The sequence below is a fragment of the Pimephales promelas genome, chromosome 17 (genome assembly GCF_988280905.1).
Source record: "Pimephales promelas chromosome 17, fPimPro1.hap1.1, whole genome shotgun sequence".
Lineage (NCBI taxonomy): Eukaryota > Metazoa > Chordata > Actinopteri > Cypriniformes > Leuciscidae > Pimephales > Pimephales promelas.
Window position 1 is genome coordinate 12,041,048 of NC_142785.1, and position 20,236 is coordinate 12,061,283.

Consider the following 20,236-nt stretch of genomic DNA (forward strand, 5'->3'; position numbering starts at 1 on the left):
CCAAACATATATTACACACGGTGTGTTTCCTATGCACGTAAAAACACATTTTCGCGTATGAGTTGCATGATAAACACACTGCGTGTGAGACGCATTTAGTGTGACCGGTTTGATATACTGTATCTATGGCAACCAAACGTCACCGGTGAGACAAACGTGCAACGAACGGACGGTCAGATTACGTTTTGGCAGGGGAAAAACTGATCAGAAAATGTAACGAAAATGTAACAGAAGTTGTAGAAATGTAGTGGAGTAGAAAGTATAATAATTGCTGCAAAATGTAACGAAGTAAAAGTAAAAAGTAAGCACTATTTATTCTACTTAAGTAAAGTAAAGATACGTGAAAAATGTACTTAAGTAAAGTAACGAAGTATTTGTACTTCGTTACATTCCACCACTGCCTGTTTCTAGACATCAATGGCCAGGGGTGCACATAACTTTATCAGTGAGTTACTCAGGTGAGTACCAGAAGATGGTGTTTGGTACTCACACATGTAGCATGATCTTAAGTGCAGTCTTCCTCACATGACCTCCTCAGTGTCACCACCACTGTCCTCTTCAGTGTCCTCTGCTTCAGCTTCCTGCATGGTAGATGAAGATGCTGCAGATGCACCTCCCTGTCCTTGGTTGAGCCTCCGATTAGCTGTCTCCATCCACAGGTCAACAGCTTGCTTTGGGTCAAACGTCTCTGTGGTCTGCTTTGACAGGTGTATTTGCATCAGGGCTGTGAGACGAGCATGTGACAGACGAGATCTGTACTTGGTTTTAATTATGTTGAGATGTGAGAATCCCCTCTCACAAGCTGCACTGCTTAAAGGTAGCGTAAGAGACAGCTTAACCACCTTGTTGATGTTGGAGTAAGCATCTGGGTTACTTGTATTTACTATTTGGACCAAGTCATACACAGAGGAGGCTCCCAGGCGTTTTCCTGCCTGCATTAAGCGCATCCATTCTGTCACAGTGGTGTCTTTGTCAAGTTGCAATGTGGCCTCATATTTCTTGAGAATGCTGCAAACTGTCGCGTTTCCAAAACTGTGGAGGTCTTGCATTTCCTGAGGCCATGTTGAAGGATCAAATACTAAAAAATGATCACATGACTTGAGGGAGTCATATCTAATTTCAAACTCTTCAATTAACCCCCTGAGTAAGTTTGTCTTATCTCTGTCAGCATCAGCATTAGAAACAGTGTGTGCCCTGTGGCCTTCACTATCAAGCAGAAGTGTGAACTGTCCAATGGCCACCATGAGTTCATCCTTACATTCTCCAATGGTCAGCTTTTCCTTCTGAAACCTAATGGATGTGGTCTTCAAAATGTTATCAATGTCAAGCATGTTTGACAGAAAGCACTGAAAACGCTCAGAGCAGATATGCTGTAAGTCACTGTTATCACTTTTAGCCAGTTGGATTTTAATGGCTGGCAATAGTCTTGATATTTTTAACAGCGTTTCATGCCTCCATGCAGACCATCTGATATTATGAAACTTACCCAGCTTCACAAAAGATATCCCATTTTCTTCACACAGCTTCTTCAGTTCAGCAGGTTTTTTTTTTTTTGCTCCACCTTTTTGTAAATCAAACTGCAGCAGCTTGACCACAGAGTGATTAAATGTCTCACAGTAAGGGACGTTGCGATCAGCTGATTTTGTGCAGTTGTGTGTGCGGTGCACAGAATGTGCACAAGGGAGTCTCCGACCGCAGCAAGTTGCCGGAGTTTTGGCACAACACCGTTGTACATACCGACGTTGACAGCAGCCCCGTCTGTGCACACAGCCACCAACTTTGTTGTCCAGTCATCCAAGCCTGTGTCCTGGAAAAGTCTCACAAGTCCGTCTGTTATGGCCTGCGCAGTTCGGTCAGCACCCAATTCAATCAGTCCAATAAAATCTGAGGTAAACTCTCCGGTGCAGGACACAGAAACAATGTAAACGATAAACGACTGCTCAGTTTTTGTGATGTCCTCAGATCCATCAAAAAGCAGCCCCCAAAATTGAGCAGACTGCAACTTGGCTCGTAACTCCCCGCTGATGGCACTAGCGATGCTTTGCATGATGCGCGTGCCCCCTTCACGTGAATGATATGCACCTCCGACATTTACTCCTAGCCGCTTCAGCAAAGGAATATCCTCAGAATAGGAAGACTTAGGACGTGCGTGTTTAGCTTTATGGAAGGTGAGGAGAAAAATATTAAACAGAGCTTGTCGCTGTTCTTCATTCAGCTTGTCCCGCCATCTGGCAAGGGGGCGACTGGATATTTCTTCTCGGCTAGCTTGTTTATTAGCAATAGCTTGCGCCACATTCGTGTGTTTCTTGCTCTTTTCATGTTTGTCAAATAAAGGATGGTTGAAATTCTTTGAGCCTTTATAAAACACACCTGTTTTGTCTGCTAGATGTGAATTTGAGCGGCAAATCTTGCACCACATTTCAGTGCGCTCGTCGTTAACTTCAAGCCACGGCACATCTTTGAGCTACTTTTCTGAAAAAAGTCTTTTTTCGGCTCTGGCTCCAGTTGGCGTTTCTTTGAAGGTGGCGAAACGGCCAAAAAGCTGCTTAAAGGGTTAGTTCACCCAAAAATGAAAATTCTGTCAGTATTTACTCACCCTCATGTTGTTCCAACCCCGTAAGACCTTCGTTCATCTTCGGAACACGAATTAAGATATTTAAGATATTAAGATCGCTCCTGCATACAGTCCATAGGCTTCTTGAGGGACTGGCTCTTGCTGTCCTCGAAAAGTCATTAAAGACATCGTTAAAATAGTCCAAGTGACTACAGGGGCTCAATCTTAAGTTTATCAAACGACGAGAATACTTTTGTGCGCAAAAAAACAACAAAAATAACGACTTTATTTCAACTATTCGTTTATTTCTCCCTCTGCGCGAGTCAGGTTACTAGTTTAATAGCGTAAGCTTCTGTTATTGTACGTCACACGCATCACACACACATGACCAGCGTCGGCCAATAGTGAGCCTACGTGTGACGTAGCTCTACGCAATCACACTACGTTAACTGACTTACAGGCTCATGGAGAAGGAAGTGAATAGTTGAAATAAAGTCGTTATTTTTGTTGTTTTTTTGCGCACAAAAGTGTTCTCGTCGTTTGATAAACTTAAGATTGAGCCCCTGTAGTCACTTGGACTATTTTAACGATGTCTTTAATGACTTTTCGGGGACAGCAAGAGCCAGTCCCTCAAAAAGCCTATGGACTGTATGCAGGAGCGATCTTAATATCTTAAATATCTTCATTTGTGTTCCGAAGATGAACGAAGGTCTTACGGGGTTGGAACAACATGAGGGTGAGTAAATACTGACAGAATTTTCATTTTTGGGTGAACTAACCCTTTAACGTCTGTTGTTTTTTGGACATCTCTGATAGTAGTTAGTTGACGAGCAACATGTCGTGTGTAAAGTTAGATGAGAAGATTAAGTACGCAAAAACGCGGAGTAACACAAGCCGCATTACGCATTCCTAATTATTGTTGCACATGCGTACCTGCGTACCATTTATGTGCACCCGTGTCAATGGCCCTCGTTTGTGCTCCATTGGCTGAAAGATGGCCATCGGCTGTCAACTGCAACCAAGACACGAAGGAAAGCATAAACAGAAAACCAGAAAAGGTGGAAAAGATATGCATTACCATTTATTCTTCCACTGACAATGCCTGATCCTGAAAGTATTTTGCCATCCTTTTGCAACTGTTTAAAGTCATAAACAGGTCCCTTTTAAAATTACTGACTGCTACTTTGTCACTGCTTTCTGAGACATTATGAAATAATTATTCTTGAGCCATTGCTGAATCTGATATTGATACCATCCAGTGAGTTTGGAAGACATCTGATTATTTTCTACTGTTTTTGAGACATATCAGTGTATTTTGAAGTCACATGCTTTTATTGGTCTTCAAGTGCCTTAATGTGAAGTCCCCTGGTTCTTTTGCCAAATTTGCCTATTTGGGTCTGCTGCTTTGTCACCCTCTAAACCTTGTATTACGTAGAGAAAGCCATTTAAAAGAAGAAAAGTACAATCTAAAAACTCTGAACTTCTGCACTTAGGATATCTAAGTCCACTAAAGGAGGGAGAGCGTTTTCACATTTGGCTTCTAAACTCTGGAATAGACTTCCTGATAATGTTCAGATAATGCCAAATTTTCTATATATTGTAATCATTATGATCACAACTTGTAATAACTGCTTTAATGGCATCATTGTCTAAATGAATACATGATGTTAGCTAACTGTATGACTTGTTTTATCGAAGAACTGACGCCTAGACATATCGAGATAACTTGGACACAGTCACCTCTCAAAAAAATTACTCTAAATTGTGATGTAAACATCCGTTTTCTGTAAAGCAGCCTTGAAATGATATGTATTGTGAAAAGTGCTTTACAAATAAATGTGAATTGAATAAATAACTATGACTTCTCCCAAAATATGACTACTTTTATTTCACAATGTTATGACTGTATTCTCAACACTTTACTTTGTTTTTTAAAAATGCATATTCTCAAATCATATAAAGCTATTTTCTTCTCTCTCTTCACCTGCCACTGAAACGCCATTGCAATATGCATTTATTTCACCATCAAATATCAATGCATAAATTACATACTGTAATACATATATATTACAGGAATTTGACATTCCTACCTGAATGTAGAAAGTTCTTGAGGTAGTAACCAGTTCAAAAAGATTATCCCTCATCATCAAGTCACTAAAAACATGAATCAATATCAGACACAACATAATTACTGTATAGGGAAAATTTACAACCATTAAAACATTATAGTAGTACAGATGAATAATGAGAAAACTGTTATTGTTTATTAATGTTTGCTTGTGCATATTATGAAGGGTCTGCTGTGGAACTTTTAGACATTGTGAAATTTGTCACATGGTAAAATTAAGATAAACTTGATAGGAGATAAATAAAAAATATAAAAAAATTCCATTTATTCAATGTGTGATTTCATCCGGAAGATGCCATTTTAAAAATTCTCATTTACAAGTTAATGTCACGAATGTTACTAAAAAAGTAATTCTTCAAATTATTGCATATTTATGATCTAGAATCTAAGTGAATCTGCTCTTTTGAGAGGTTCAGCAAATGTCTCTACTCAAATAAGATGTAAAATAGAGTGCAATGCTATCCAGATAATTTTTCAGATGCATTAAATATGCATGTTCCATATTGTGATGTACATCTGAGTGTAATGAATTATCAAAAAAAAAAAAAATGAAGATTGTGCTTGGTTCTGCATGTGGGTGTTCAATTTTGATTGAGGAATTTGCATCTTAATTCTAAGTGTAACCAGGGCCTAGGTAAGCCATTGAGACACTGACAAAAATTACAAGTTATAATGCTGCAGAGATATTAACCTGAATTAGCATGCTAAATTACTAGGCCCGGCCCGGCAGGTTTCATAATACCAGTTTTGGCCATGGGAGGCGGTATGTGGGTGGGCAACATAACCACCAGCCAAACTGCAATATGTGATTTGCAGTTACTCACAGGCTTGTGTACTTGAACCTGATGTCAATCGTGTGGAAAGTAACCCACTACTACATTTCAGTTCAAGGAAGAGTTCAAAAAATGATTGGTCGAACTTATGCATGAGGAATACATTTTGGTAAGTTGTAGGATACTGTATCTTTCAACAGTGTTCGTGTTCTTTTACCAGCTAGTGGTGATGATCGGTTTACGTGCGCTAGGGATCTGTCGTGTAACATGTACAAGCGCCAAAACGTACTTATTGTTTGAATTGCGTAATAAAATTGACAGAATCTGAGAGCTGAGTTTTTTTTTTATATATCATAACTAACCTGCTCTGTCTAGTCTGTCGGTCTCCGTGTCCTTTTCTGTGCGTGACAAAATTGTGTGTGGCATGAGAGCGTGTGAAAAGTGCCAATTGTGTGTCTCACGGTGAATTCGTGAGAGTTGGCAGCTCTGAATGGAGCTAGCTTGGTCAACATCAGTGAATGCTGTCTGTCAAATTAATTCAAACTAACAATAAAAACGTAACATGAACAAAACGAATCTTCAAATAATAGCCCGGGCTTTTATTTTCCCATATCGTCAAAATGCACCGGCTTGTATTTGAGACAGGCGTCTATGAGACGGCCTTTAATTTAGTGTTGAGATCAGAGTATGTGAGCGGAGTGGAGTGGGAGCGGAGCGAGGAGTGGAGCGGCATGATTTTGAATGGAGCGCGGAGCGGATTTTTTAAAAGTCGGAGCGTCGTGGTTTTCCCTCGCTCCGAGCGCGCTCCACTACCGCTCTATCACGAGGACAATTCATGCCAACGGCTCATTATAGAACTGCATTTTTAGTAAGGATTCACGTGTTCAACACATTACGCTAGCATGATACAGATGGATCACTCAAATCAGAAAAAAATGTGAGGGTTATGATGACGCCGATGGACATGAGTGGCTGCGGGAGGTTAGTTATCAAGCCTGTACTGAATATGAGCAGGCACGATCTCATGAAAGTGCGAATCTATAGCACACATTTTATTTCTCGTGCCTATTAGCTATTATATGCCAAAAAATTGTTTGTGCGTGCAAATGACGCACACTAAACCCCTTGGTTAGTATGGGTGTGAAGTGCGTTCTTGCCATTAAGTGCGTATCGTATATGCCCACGAGAAATAAAATATAGATAGCCTACGCACTTTCATGAGATGGGGCGCTGGATCGGGTGGGGTGAAAGCACATTTTAAACAGGTAACACTCACCAACGCAATCGCTTTCTCACTAATGCATTGCATTCAAACAAATGTAATCATACAGTCGGCTATCTGTCAGTATTTGATTTTAAATGAGCATGAATCTGTGAGAAATGTAGCGACCCGTAGATAAATAACTGATGAAAACGTAGTTATTTTCTTCTTTCCAAACAAAATGTGCTCTGCAAAAAGCAGCAATGATATTTAATTTATAATGCTGATAACCTGTAATAAGCATATGTCATAGGAAAAGTTTGCACACTATCCAAATCCAATAAACAACATTGCAACTATTCTCCTAACGTTGTTTTTTTTTTTTATTTACTATGCCTATGTATCTATTATGATGAGGAGACATTTTGTGAGATTTTAAAGCATACTTAAATACTTTATTTGGAATTTCCTTGGGGAGCGAACACGGAGCGGTGTTTCTGATATCAGTGAGCGAGGAGTGGAGCGGGAGCGGTAAATGGTGAACCCGGAGCGGAGCTGGAGCGGAGTGATTATATAATGCTTGGAGCGTGGAGGGGAAATTGTTGCCGCTCCACTCCGCTCACATACTCTGGTTGAGATGTTGTTCATTGAGTCTCTAATCTCTAAAAATCTCCAAATGCTCCACGTGAAACTGCGGTCTTCCAACCTTTTACTATCGCGTCAATTGATTTAATTAATATGCACGAGGGAGAGAGAGCAAAACAGCACTCGTGTTGTTTCAAGACGTGAGAGTGCGCGCGGCCGCGGCACAACTCACTTTCTGGAGGTATACTGCCCCCATCTGGTATAGAATATGGAGTATAATTTGATTTTTTTTTTTTGACAGATGGCACCTTTAAACAGTTCGTCAACCTCTGGCTAAGCCAATGGCGTGAGATAGCAGAAGCATATTTGGCAACAATTTTACAAAAATCAAAACAAAACAAAAGCACAAATGAAGCAGTACTAACCTTTGTTTACACTCCTGCACCTTATTAACTTCTTTCAGAGGAACAACTCGTAACGGTTCTCGGTCCTAAAAAAAGAGTTTCATTCAGCTGATTAATATTGTCTTTAATTCATGTGAACGAGCACTGAGCAAGCATTCCAGCAGCGCTGAGTGTGTGCAGAGAGGAAGTGCAGGCCTGAGCAGGATGAAATCACACAGCGAGCGCAGGCCTGTGATTATCAGCCTTGAAATAGACTTTATTGACATCTACTGCATGATTTAGCCTTTGACCAAGCCTCATTCCTGCCTAAATATGCCTGCGCTCCTCACACACACACACGCACACACACACACACACACACTTGAATATTTGGTTTACGGGGACACTCCATGGGCGTAATGGTTTTTATACTGTACAAACTGTATCTTCTCTCCGCCAACACTAACCCCTAAACCTACCAATCACAGAAAAATGTCTGCATTTTTTAAATAAAACAAACAAACAACTAAAAAAACAACAACACTGTTTAGAATGTATTTCAGCTCAGTTGGTTTACGAGGACACAGGAAGTGTCCTCGTAAACCGTTGTAATACTTTACGTTGTAATACCATGTCATTATACACATTTGTGCACTTTTAAACCACTATCACTATCACACACACACACACACACACACACACACTGAATCAGTATCTTCCTGTAACAAGCACTTGTCACCAAAGATGTCACGTTTTACAATTATAGTATTTCATCACCATATATCGCAGTCCATTAACGGAAATCTGAAATCTGGTCAGGGTTTGGTTCATTTTGGTTCAGTTTGATTTGATTTAATTTAATTATTTCTGTATGATTTCTGACTGTTTTGTATTCTGTATAAAATATGAAACCTTTTAACATTTCTTGCTGTCAACGTATCAAGTAGTACAGATATATTGCTATACTATTTATAAAGTGTTAGATATATTTGTACAGTATCACTGCTTTACATTATTTACAGATGGACTGATGTGTGATCATATGTATGTATATATTAAGTATTTTACAATAAATTTGAACATGGCTCAAATCTCAACATCACAATTTAGGGTCAGAAAACTAAGTACACAAAAAAAATTAGACCTAAATTTAAGATTTATGTATTTGAATTGTGTATACTAATTCCATTTTTAACATTAAAAACTAATGTGAAGCATGTTTGTTGATGATAAAACAGGTTAGAAACAGGAAAGATCTCTGCGTGGTTTATTTTATTATAATTATTCACATATATTTGATTTTATTTAAATCACATTTTCAAAATACATTTATTAAAATTACTTGGAATCAACATAAATATGTTAATATTGTGAAAAAATTTTTTTTAAAGGGGTCATGAACTGGCTTTTTAAATGTTATTATATTGTGGTCTGAGGTCAACTTATGACGTTCGCTTGTTTTTTGCATTCAAAAACATCAAAATGAATAAGTAATAGGCTATTTTCTACCAAAGTTTTGAGCCTTCTTGAAAAACGCTGGGTTTTTATGGGCGTCTTGCACTGAAGACTTGAAAGTAAACGCCCACTGCTGTGAGTGGATAACAGTTTTGCATATTATAATGAGTTTCAACTCACCCGTCAATGCACTTGGGTGAAATTGTTTTGAAAACGTCCAATGTTGTAAAATGGCAACCGGAATGATTCGACCCAGAGTCCGTGTGTTGCACAATTCCTGTCAGATCCATTATAGACGGCACAGCACCATTCTTTACTGTTAATTGGTCTGCAAATCCAGGCTTGTTTACAAAAAAATCCTCAGTGAAATGAAGCGAACAGGCGGACGGACGATGTTTTACCCTCATCAGCTGGAACGGCATTAAAAATAAAGTTTATCCATGCAGTCCTATTGGAATCCAGAGGAAGTTTATACAGCGACTGTCTTCTTGCAAAACCAGGCACGGCACAATATTTTGTATTGCTTGCTCGGTAGCTCGATCCGGTTTGTCATCACAAGGTAGGAATCTATGTTATTTAATGTAGCTATGCGTGTAATGTGCGGATTGGTGGGCGGGGCTAAACCGGCCATGTTTAAGTAGGTGTTGATCTTCTTCTGCGGGGGTGGTGTTTTATTCTCTTTGACGTCATAGTTCCCCACTTAGAAAAAAAGAGTCGTTTTCTGGGGCTGGTGTCAATAAAAGCTTTTATTGGACTAACACGGACGTTTTCAGTTCAAAAAACTTACAGGATATTCTTATAATATCATGACCTCTTAGATGTCAAAAGCTCAAGGAAATTTAGAAATTTCTCAGTTCATCACCCCTTTAAAATATTCAATTAAAAAGTATGCACATGGTTAAAATATGGCTAGCTGTGGAACAAGCAAAAATGTATGAAACAAATTGGATTTACATATCTTGATACATATATAACCCTGGTTATTTTGTTTTGAAAACGTCCAATGTTGTAAAATGGCAACCGGAATGAGGCAGATGGGCTACAGCAGCAGAAGACCACACCGGGTGCCACTCCTTTCAGCTAAGAACAGGAAACTGAGGCTACAATTTGCACAAGCTCATCGAAATTGGACAATAGAAGATTGGAAAAACGTTGCCTGGTCTGATGAGTCTCGATTTCTGCTGCGACATTCGGATGGTAGGGTCAGAATTTGGCGTCTACAACATGAAAGCATGGATCCATCCTGCCTTGTATCAACGGTTCAGGCTGGTGGTGGTGGTGTCATGGTGTGGGGAATATTTTCTTGGCACTCTTTGGGCCCCTTGGTACCAATTGAGCATCGTTGCAACGCCACAGCCTACCTGAGTATTGTTGCTGACCATGTCCATCCCTTTATGACCACAATGTACCCAACTTCTGATGGCTACTTTCAGCAGGATAATGCGCCATGTCATAAAGCTGGAATCATCTCAGACTGGTTTCTTGAACATGACAATGAGTTCGCTGTACTCAAATGGCCTCCACAGTCACCAGATCTCAATCCAATAGAGCATCTTTGGGATGTGGTGGAACGGGAGATTCGCATCATGGATGTGCAGCCGACAAATCTGCGGCAACTGTGTGATGCCATCATGTCAATATGGACCAAACTCCCTGAGGAATGCTTCCAGCACCTTGTTGAATCTATGCCACGAAGAATTGAGGCAGTTCTGAAGGCAAAAGGGGGTCCAACCCGTTACTAGCATGGGGTACCTAATAAAGTGGCCGGTGAGTGTATATATATATATATATATATATATATAGTTTTCACTGTCTGAGGGAGAAGATCAGTCTCTGCTATTCTTAACTTCATGGGAATAAAAATAATTAGGCTACTATAAATCTGTGGGAAATAATGTTTGTCAAAAACTTTCAACAGGAAGTTGTGTGTTTGAACAGTGGAACGACTCTCCATTGTTCTGCCCCATCAGTCAAAACAATTTATAACCGTTTACCAGGATTTTAAACCACTACAGCTGAAAAGTGAGCCAATGATCGCTCCCTCATCAGGCAATAAGACATGGAAGTTGCTTTTTACTAAGAGGAAACATGCCATATGCCAAACAACTGTCCACCCATCCGTACTCCCAAACATTTTACACGTAGGGCAAGTAATTCACAATGTTTAAAGCTAGGCTTCAAAACCCAGGTTTGAAATTGGAATGAACCTTTCAAAATTACAATAGTAATTGCTTTAAGTAACTAAAGTACTGTTTTAATGCAGTATTCAGCTCTTTCTTTTTCAGACCACAAAAGAATGTCCAAAACGCTTGTCCACATAATAGCAGTGAATAGTGACCAGCATCAAGCTTTTAAAGGGGTGATGAACTGAGAAATCAAATTTTCCTTGAGCTTTTGACATCTAAGAGGTCATCATATTATAAGAATATCCTGTAAGTTTCAGAACTGAAAACGTCCTTGTTAGTCCAATAAAAGCTTTTATTGACACCAGCCTCTGCAAACGACAAAGAGGATAAAACACCACCCCCACAGAAGAAGATCAACGCCTACTTCAACACGGCCATTTAGCCCCGCCCACCGATTCGAGCATTACACGCATAGCTAAGTAACACACATGCCTACCTGTGATGACGAACCGGATCGAGCTACCGAGCAATACAGAATATTGTGCAGTGCCTGGTTGTGGAAGACAGTCGCTGCATAAGCTTCTTCTGGATTCCAATAGGACTGCATGGATAAACTTTATTTTTAATGACGTTCCAGCTGATGAGGTAAAACATCGTCGTCTGTTCGCTTCATTTCACTGAGGATTTTTTTGTAAACAAGACTGGATTTGCAGACCGACTAATAGTAAAGAACGGTGCTGTGCCGTCTATATTGGATCTGACAGGAATTGTGCAACACACGGACTACGGTTGCCAATTTACAACATTGGACGTTTTCCCCCACGTACACCGACGGGTGAGTTAAACTCATTATAATATGCAAAACTGTTCTCCACTCGCAGCAGTGGGCGTTTACTTCCAAGTCTTTAGTGCGACACACCCATAAAAACCGACCATTTTTCAGCTAGGCTCACAACTTGGGTACAAAATAGCCTATTACTTATTCATTTTGATGTTTTTGAATGCAAAAACCAAGCGAACATCATACGTTGACTTCAGACAACAATAAAATAAAATTTAAAAAGCCAGTTCATGACCCCTTTAAAAAAAGAGATGCAAAGGTATCACAGATTTATCCAATGCAACATGTCATATGTATTACAAGTGTTCTGGCGGTGTATGATAGGGTTTGGTGATAAATAACCTGAAAATGAATGCATTATTTATTGAAAATCCTGACCTTGCCCGCTGGTCTAAGTTCGACTCGACTATGTTGCTTTTTTATAAATCTTGACTTCTCACAAATTGTGTGCTTTTTCTGGGTGAGTCCGAGTGAACTGCTTTGCTAATAGAGTGTCATAAACGCGTGCTGTGCATTGAAGACCTCAATTGAGACTACAGAAGTCATTAAAGGATTAGTTCACTTTTGAAAAAACTTTTGCTGATAATTTACTCACCCCCATGTCATCCAAGATGTCCATGTCTTTCTTTCTTCAGTCGAAAAGAAATTTAGGTTTTTGATGAAAACATTCCAGGATTTTTCTCCATATAATGGACTTCAATGGGAACCGGATGGTTCAAGTATCAAAAGACGGTTCATAACAGTTTCAGATGCAGCTTCAAATGTCTTTAAACGATATTAGACGATGAATAAGCTTCTTATCATGCGAAACGATCGCTTATTTCAAAACTTATTCCAAAAATTTAACTTTTCTAAGGACAAATGCTAGCCTTGCTCTATTTTGTGAGGCGCGTTTGCAACGTCACGTATTACGTAATTACGTTCAAAAGGTCACGGGCGACGTAGCCGGAAGTACAGAATCAAAATCGTCCGACATCGTTGTTTTTCCTTTTAATTCCTTTTTTTGTAAACGGTGTTTGAGTTAGTTTGCACGTTCAACCTATGCGTTCAACTTGTAAACACTGACTCTGTACTTTTGGCTACGTCGCCCGTGACCTTTTGAACGTAATTACGTAATACGTGACGTTGCAAACGCGCCTCACAGAATAGAGCAAGGCTAGCATTTGTCCTTAGAAAAGTTACATTTTTGGAATAAGTTTTGAAATAACCGATCGTTTCGCATGATAAGACCCTTATTCATCGTCTGGTGTCGTTTAAAGACATTTGAAGCTGCATCTGAAACAGTTATGAACCGTCTTTTGATACTTGAACCATCCGGTTCCCATTGAAGTCCATTATATGGAGAAAAATCCTGGAATGTTTTCATCAAAAACCTAAATTTCTTTTCGACTGAGGAAAGAAAGACATGGACATCTTGGATGACATGGGGGTGAGTAAATTATCAGCAAAAGTTTTTTCAAAAGTGAACTAATCCTTTAAAAGTTGCATATTCAGTTAAATTAGGGGAAACAACTTGAAACATTTGTTGTGTTGAGCTATTTCAATTACTTTTGTTTGATTTGCTTAGTGCAACCAGCTGAAATTCTGTACATCTGGCCAATAAACCTGATTTGCAATGGGGGTTGAACAATTTCGATTGAAACTGTACACAAAATGCATCAGAATATTTGTTGATCAATATTTGTTAAGTTGATCAAATTTCTGATGTAATTTAAAAGGGAATTGTGCTTCTTACGTATTCCTAAAGCAATCGCCACTGATGCAGACATTTTTAGACACAGACTGTTAACACACAGCAAGAGGAATTCATAACACTGTGAGCAAGTTCAAACAACCACCCAAGCACGTGCGCGCACAAACACACACACACACACACACGCACACACACACACACACACACACACACACACACACACACACTAGACACATGCTTTCACTCCCACATGAGTCACTGGTCTAATTCTGGGGGCACATATGTAAATATGCGTCATTGCTCAAATGAGATTGGACACTGGATCAGGTGGTATGAACAATACACAGGCCGGACTTTCACTTATCAGATGGGAGCTTACTAGGTGCTCATGGATGCACAGTTGCAAAACACAATGAAAACAGAGTCAAACAGGTCAATGGGTTCTAGCAGCATTCAAAAACGCAGGACTCTGGAGACATGGAGGAGGAGGTGAGAGGGAGAGACTGACCATTTCTGATTTAAAGTAGCTGAGTGCATTGTCATCTAGCAAGAAGTATCTCCTCTTCCAGTTTTTCATCTACAGAGAGACAAAAAACACCTCAGTTTGCAGAATTTGAAGGCATGTATGCAGTAATGCATTTGTAATGACAGATGTTCTTATTGGACACTGCAGCAAGGCTAATAAAACCAGTTTTAATAAGAATCAACACAATCAGGAGTTTTTTTTCATAGGGGCGAAAACATTCCCCGCATAGATTTTGTTTATGATTGAGTTGGTCATGTGCCAGAAAGCTGCTTGGTTTGAAAAGTGACTTTGGTGTGAACTGTGCTTTATACATTGCTATGCCACTGACAATACAACCTGGCTCTTTTTTTCCCTGTAACATTTCCCCTAAATTTTGTCAATGCAAACACACCTTTAACCCTATAAAGCCTACTGTGTAATATATTGGATACACACATTTCTACAGGCTTTAAATTATCAACTTAAAAACTTAAAAACTTTGCTTAAAAAAACCTGTTGTACACAATCTGCACATGATAAGAACACATCTTTTTGCTGTGAAATCTTTACTGATTTTTTTTAAAGTTAAGTTAATGTAAGAATAACTTTTGTGTTGTTATTATTATTTCAAGATAAACACTGCTGGTTTACTTGATTTACATAAATTCAAATGTCTATCTAAATTGATATATCAGATACATTGCTAACATCAGACTTTTGAGAAATGTTTATTTCTCAATCATCTTTGCATTGTATATTTTGCCCCCCACAATAAAAGCTACTATCTTACTAAAACATATTATTTGGAAGATATAGAGTGAAAGCTGATATTGATATATGTATGTTATGCAAGTAACTGTTTCTTAAAGATCTCACCGATTTACATTACAAACTATACATTTCCTGATACTTTTTGGCCATATAAATATCAACAGCCACACCAAATTGCATATTTTTGCTCAGTTTGGGCCTCTGAATAAATTTGAGGTGTTTTTTCCCCCCTCTTTAAGTATGAGCTCTATATTATCCTGTCACATGAGCATAAAATCCTGATGTATCAAACATGTTACTCATCAAAAAACAAATCAACTTTTTTTTGTATTTATTTCTTTATTTAAATTTAAATATTCAATAAACTATTCAGTATGTCAGGCTTTACTGATTTAACGGCACATTATCACTTCTTACTTACCACAGCTCCCTGCTTGACACAAAATCCGGCTTTTATGACCGACTGGTCCTGGTTACTCCGGCTCAGGTAATACGGCAGCGGACCATGAGGTTTCCTCAGCCCGCTCCGGTCTGCACCATTCTGATCTTCACCCTTTTCCTGAAAACAAATGCAATGCAACATTTTTTTTATGCATTACATTAGTATTTAAACCAGTGTTATTTTAGTTTTTAGAAATTTGATGTGCTTTTGTCAATGTATTAGGTTTTTTATTGCTTTTTAGTTTTAATTAGTTATAGCTTTTATTTATTTCCAGTTATTCATTTTAGTGCGTCAACTTTCAGTTTATTGCCAAGAAAGTTTAGTTTGAGTTTTTCAACTAATATTTATATTTTATTTCAATTAATATAAATGTTTTAATGGTTTTAGTTTTACCCTGGTATGAACTATGTGATATATGTCATGGGGTTATCGACAGCGGTGTGACCTGTGTTGTGGTGATGATGGGCACTCCTGCGATGATCTCGGTCTTGTAGGACACTTGTTTTGTGGTGCCCGACATGTCCACACACGCTTCTACTGTATTATGAGCCACCTGCTCGCCTGACTTTGGCACCTAGAGAAGAAACGAGGAAAAAACTTGTGTAAGAATCGACATTCTATATATGAGCATTTAAGGGTTTTTCATTCCCAAAGCATAGACAAGGACAATCAATTTACAGGTCCTTTTATTCAGCAAGGACACATTAATTTGAGCAAAAGTGACAATAAAGACATTTATAATGTTACAAAAAGAAATTTATTTAAAAAAATATGTTGTTCTTTTGACATTTCTATTCAAAATAATCCTGATATGTATCAAGGTTTCCACAAAACAAATATTAATGACTTAATACTTTGGCAATGGCTGCTGAAAACTCAGTTTTGCAATCAAGAATAAATCAATAGTATATAGCAAGGTTTGTAATGCTTTTTATGCTATTGTAATAAAAATACTGAAATTTTGATATTTTTTCCCTCTCAGAGAATGAATGAATAATTTGTTCTGGTCCAGCAGATCCAGTGATAAACCGCCTACTAGTACAGATCGACTGGCACTAAAGCAGCATCTGTGGGGATGGCAGTTCAGACTATAAACACTACACTGATCAATACACCATCACTACTTTGAACATTCTGATTATGCATGCATCATCAATACCCTAATTAGATGATTAAGCCAATATTGACTTTTCATAAATCCGGATGCCTGGCAATTAGAGGTGTAACGATATTTGAACCGAACCGAAAAACCGCGATACTCGAACTCACGATTTGAATCGCGATACTCTCATTGTTGCTGTTTACACCTGGCCACTTCATGCGTTTTCTGTGATCGGATAGCTATCCGATCGTGAACAGACCAGGTGTAAATGCCCCCCGGAACGCATTCGAGACGGATTTGAATCCGATCGCTCAAACCACTTCAGGAGGTGGTCTGGGCCGCATTCCAGACGAAACTGGACAAGTGTAAATGCATCTGGTTCTTGAAACCACATAAATGTTACTACTCCCAAAAAATGCAAAAAAATAAATAAATGCATGATAGCGTGTTACAGGCTATATGTCATGCTATTTTAGTCAGATATGACGACGCTACTGCGACGCGCATCACCTCAGATGAGCAGCTGAACGCCTATCAAGCCAACGCGCCGCATTCTATCGCAAATCAAAGTGAAAGTAAGTCGCAGACGATTAACACTACCATATTCATTAAAAGTAAAGAAACGAAATGATCTTACCAGTTCTGTTGCCGCTCTCTCTTATTGCTGTCTTTGCTGATTTTGAAATTAGCCGATGATCAATAAAATACAGCTCATATCTGTTGCTTTCGGTGACGTGCACTTCATTAAATCCGCATATAGCGCGGGAATTGAAGATCGGATTTATATCCCTTTTGCAAAAACACATTTATGTGACCAGGTGTAAATGGAATCGTTTTGATAAATCAGATAGCTATCCGATCTGAGAAAACGCATGAAGTGGCCAGGTGTAAACAGCCCCATTGTGAACCGAACACGCCCCGCACCGCCCTGCCCCCTGCTACCCCGGCCATGCCCAGCCCGGCTCAATGGACTTCATGTCTTATGTGTACAGTACACAATGAATTCAGTTTTGCAGCCTAACCACCATTAAAGGGACACCAGGCAGGAATGCTGTTTTTGTCAAACAGCGACTCCTAGAGTAACTGTGGAGTACTTGTTTTTAAAGGGTTAGTTCACCCAAAAATGAAAATTAGGTCATTAATTACTCACCCCCATGCTGTACCAACCCCGTAAGACCTTCGTTCATCTTCGGAACACAAATGAAGATATTTTTGATTAAATTTGAGGGCTGTATAACTACCACATTGGCTGCCTAAGGGACTGGCTCTTGACGGCCCAGAAAGTCAATAAAGAAAATGTTTAAATATCCCAAGTGACTACCGTGGCTCAACTAAATGTTTATCAAGCGACGAGAATACTTTTTGTGCGAAAAAACAAACAAAAATAACGACTTTATTCGACTATTCCTTTTCTTCCTTGTTGGCCTGAAACGAGACTTCCTTAGATTTCCACGACGCATGCGCGAGAATTGCGATCTCCTTCAACTACCTCAGTTCAGTTCTCGCGCATGCGTCGTGGAAATCGTATGGAAGTCTCGTTTCAGGTCAACAAGGAAGAAAAGGAATAGTCGAATAAAGTCGTTATTTTTGTTTGTTTTTTCGCACAAAAAGTAGTCTCGTCGCTTGATAAACTTATAGTTGAGCCACTGTAGTCACATGGAATATTTAAACATTTTCTTCATTGACTTTCTGGGCCGTCAAGAGCCAGTCCCTTAGGCAGCCAATGTGGTAGTTATACAGCTCTCAAATTTAATCAAAAATATCTTCATTTGTGTTCCGAAGGTCTTACGGGGTTGGTACAGCATGGGGGTGAGTAATTAATGACTTGAATGAATTTCATTAATGAATGAATTCATTAATGAATGAATTTTTGGGTGAACTAACCCTTTAACGTTACTGTCGTAAATACCACTCATGGAGAGCGTGACGTGTTACATAGTATACATTAGTACATTGTGTTTAATTTGTCGTTTAATGAGATCTAATATATGTTGTTAGTGGTGAGAATTTTCACGTGATTAATAGCTAAATATTTTCAAGAAAAGTGAATTGCGAACTCTTTAATAGTAATATAACCATACCTAAAACTCCCCCACACACAAAAACATCGATTTAAACTAATGATGTATTTTGACTTCACGTGGGTGGGTGTGTAATTTTTACTGTTCTGTGTCCATCAACTGTTATTTCCACCACTTTAATCAAACCACTGTTCTTTAAACATTATGATGTGATTCTATTTCACATGTCTTTTTGTTTCTCGTTGCCTCTCGTATTGAGCTATTTTGTCCGCACACAGGACTCACAGCTAATCACACATGCTCAAATTATTCTCTTTCTATGAAAGCTGTAAACTGCACTCACCAGTTTTCACACTACAGCGGTTGACCAGAGGACTGAAATTATTTCTCACTTAAACTACAATCAAATGGATTTCCACACAGTTCGCGTCGGTCCTCTGTGTGGCATTTTCTTATTTTCTGCGCGGCAGTGGCTTCAGAGGTGCACGCACTCAGAGGGAACTTTAACACACACACACACACGCTCAGTTCAATCGCGCCCCCCCACCTCTCTCTCTTTCTCTCTCTCTCTCTCTCTCACACACACACACACACACACAAACAGGTCTTTTTGTCTTTCTAAAGCTCTCATACAGATCTATGCGGCGTCCTCTAGACACCTCTCTCAAGCTGGAGTGTGTGTGTGTGTGTGTATGTGTGTGTGTGTGAACAGTGGAAACAGGAAACATAATCCGTTATTTTGTTCATACAGGACAACATTCAGACTGCAAACTATTTACCTATATTTGTGTACACTCACAATAAAACACAACATCCTCTGTCACATAAGTAATAAATATAGAAATATAATGACACAACAGGGCAGTATAGCCCTATTTATGATTTTGAGTTTAAACTATCACCCGAATAGATTCTGAAAGAATGGTAAAGTTTGATGCGTTGCCACGGCAACAGTATCAAATATATCAAGAATCCATTCACAGGTCTACATCTGCCGTGTATTTACATTATACAGATGAAGTTTGAAGCAAATCGGGTAAAAATAAAAGGGTGATTTCAAAGCATTTTGAAAGTGACGCACTTCCTGCTGCCAGTTGGTGGCGCTATAACTTTGACTCACAATAGTCACATCCATGTGATCGTCCTCTTACAGCGAACACACTGCTGAAGTTTCATCAAGATCAGTTAATGTATGCAGAAGTTATAACACTCTTCCTGTTTCATGTTTCTCGCCATAATTTCGTGTCCTTGCCACGGCCAAACCAATTTTTTTATCCTCAATGTCTTGACTTCACGCTGATCGAGTTTCGTGGCATTTCTTTGAATTCTTTAGAGAAGTACTTTAAATTATTCCATTGCATGTTTTTTACAAACAACCCTAATTAGCTGACTTCCTGTTGGGCTGGGGTAAAAAGTAAGAGTGTGAAGTATATATGAACCGATGAGATCTATATGTGTACCGAGTTTCATATTATTACATGCAAGTGTGTTTGATTTATGGACCAAGTTTTCGGAGCCCGTTGCAGGGGGCGCTGTCGAGCCCCCCTGCCATGTCTGGGTACCAGCTTCAGCCCGGCCCTGATGGCCACGGGTTCTGACCCGTGTGCAAAGTTTCAAGAGTTTGAGCATGTTAAGGGCCCCAAAAGTGCCCGAATA

The 20,236-nt window shown here is 39.2% G+C and overlaps 1 protein-coding gene across 6 annotated transcripts in view; it reads right to left on the minus strand.

The window, feature by feature from the left end:
* The window catches only part of plekha1b (pleckstrin homology domain containing A1b), a 110,027-nt gene that overhangs the window by 16,862 nt on the left and 72,929 nt on the right, over window positions 1-20,236 (minus strand). For all 6 annotated transcript variants that reach the window (XR_016147036.1, XR_016147033.1, XR_016147035.1 and 3 more), the window contains exons 6-10: window positions 15,903-16,031; window positions 15,437-15,574; window positions 14,248-14,316; window positions 7,667-7,731; window positions 4,645-4,708 (exon numbers count right to left, since the gene is read on the minus strand). Coding sequence is in view for 2 of the 6 variants with exons in the window: in XM_039691154.2 (XP_039547088.2) it covers window positions 4,645-4,708; window positions 7,667-7,731; window positions 14,248-14,316; window positions 15,437-15,574; window positions 15,903-16,031 (465 nt within the window). In the remaining 4 variants the exon portion in view is untranslated. The remainder of the gene's footprint in view (window positions 1-4,644; window positions 4,709-7,666; window positions 7,732-14,247; window positions 14,317-15,436; window positions 15,575-15,902; window positions 16,032-20,236) is intronic.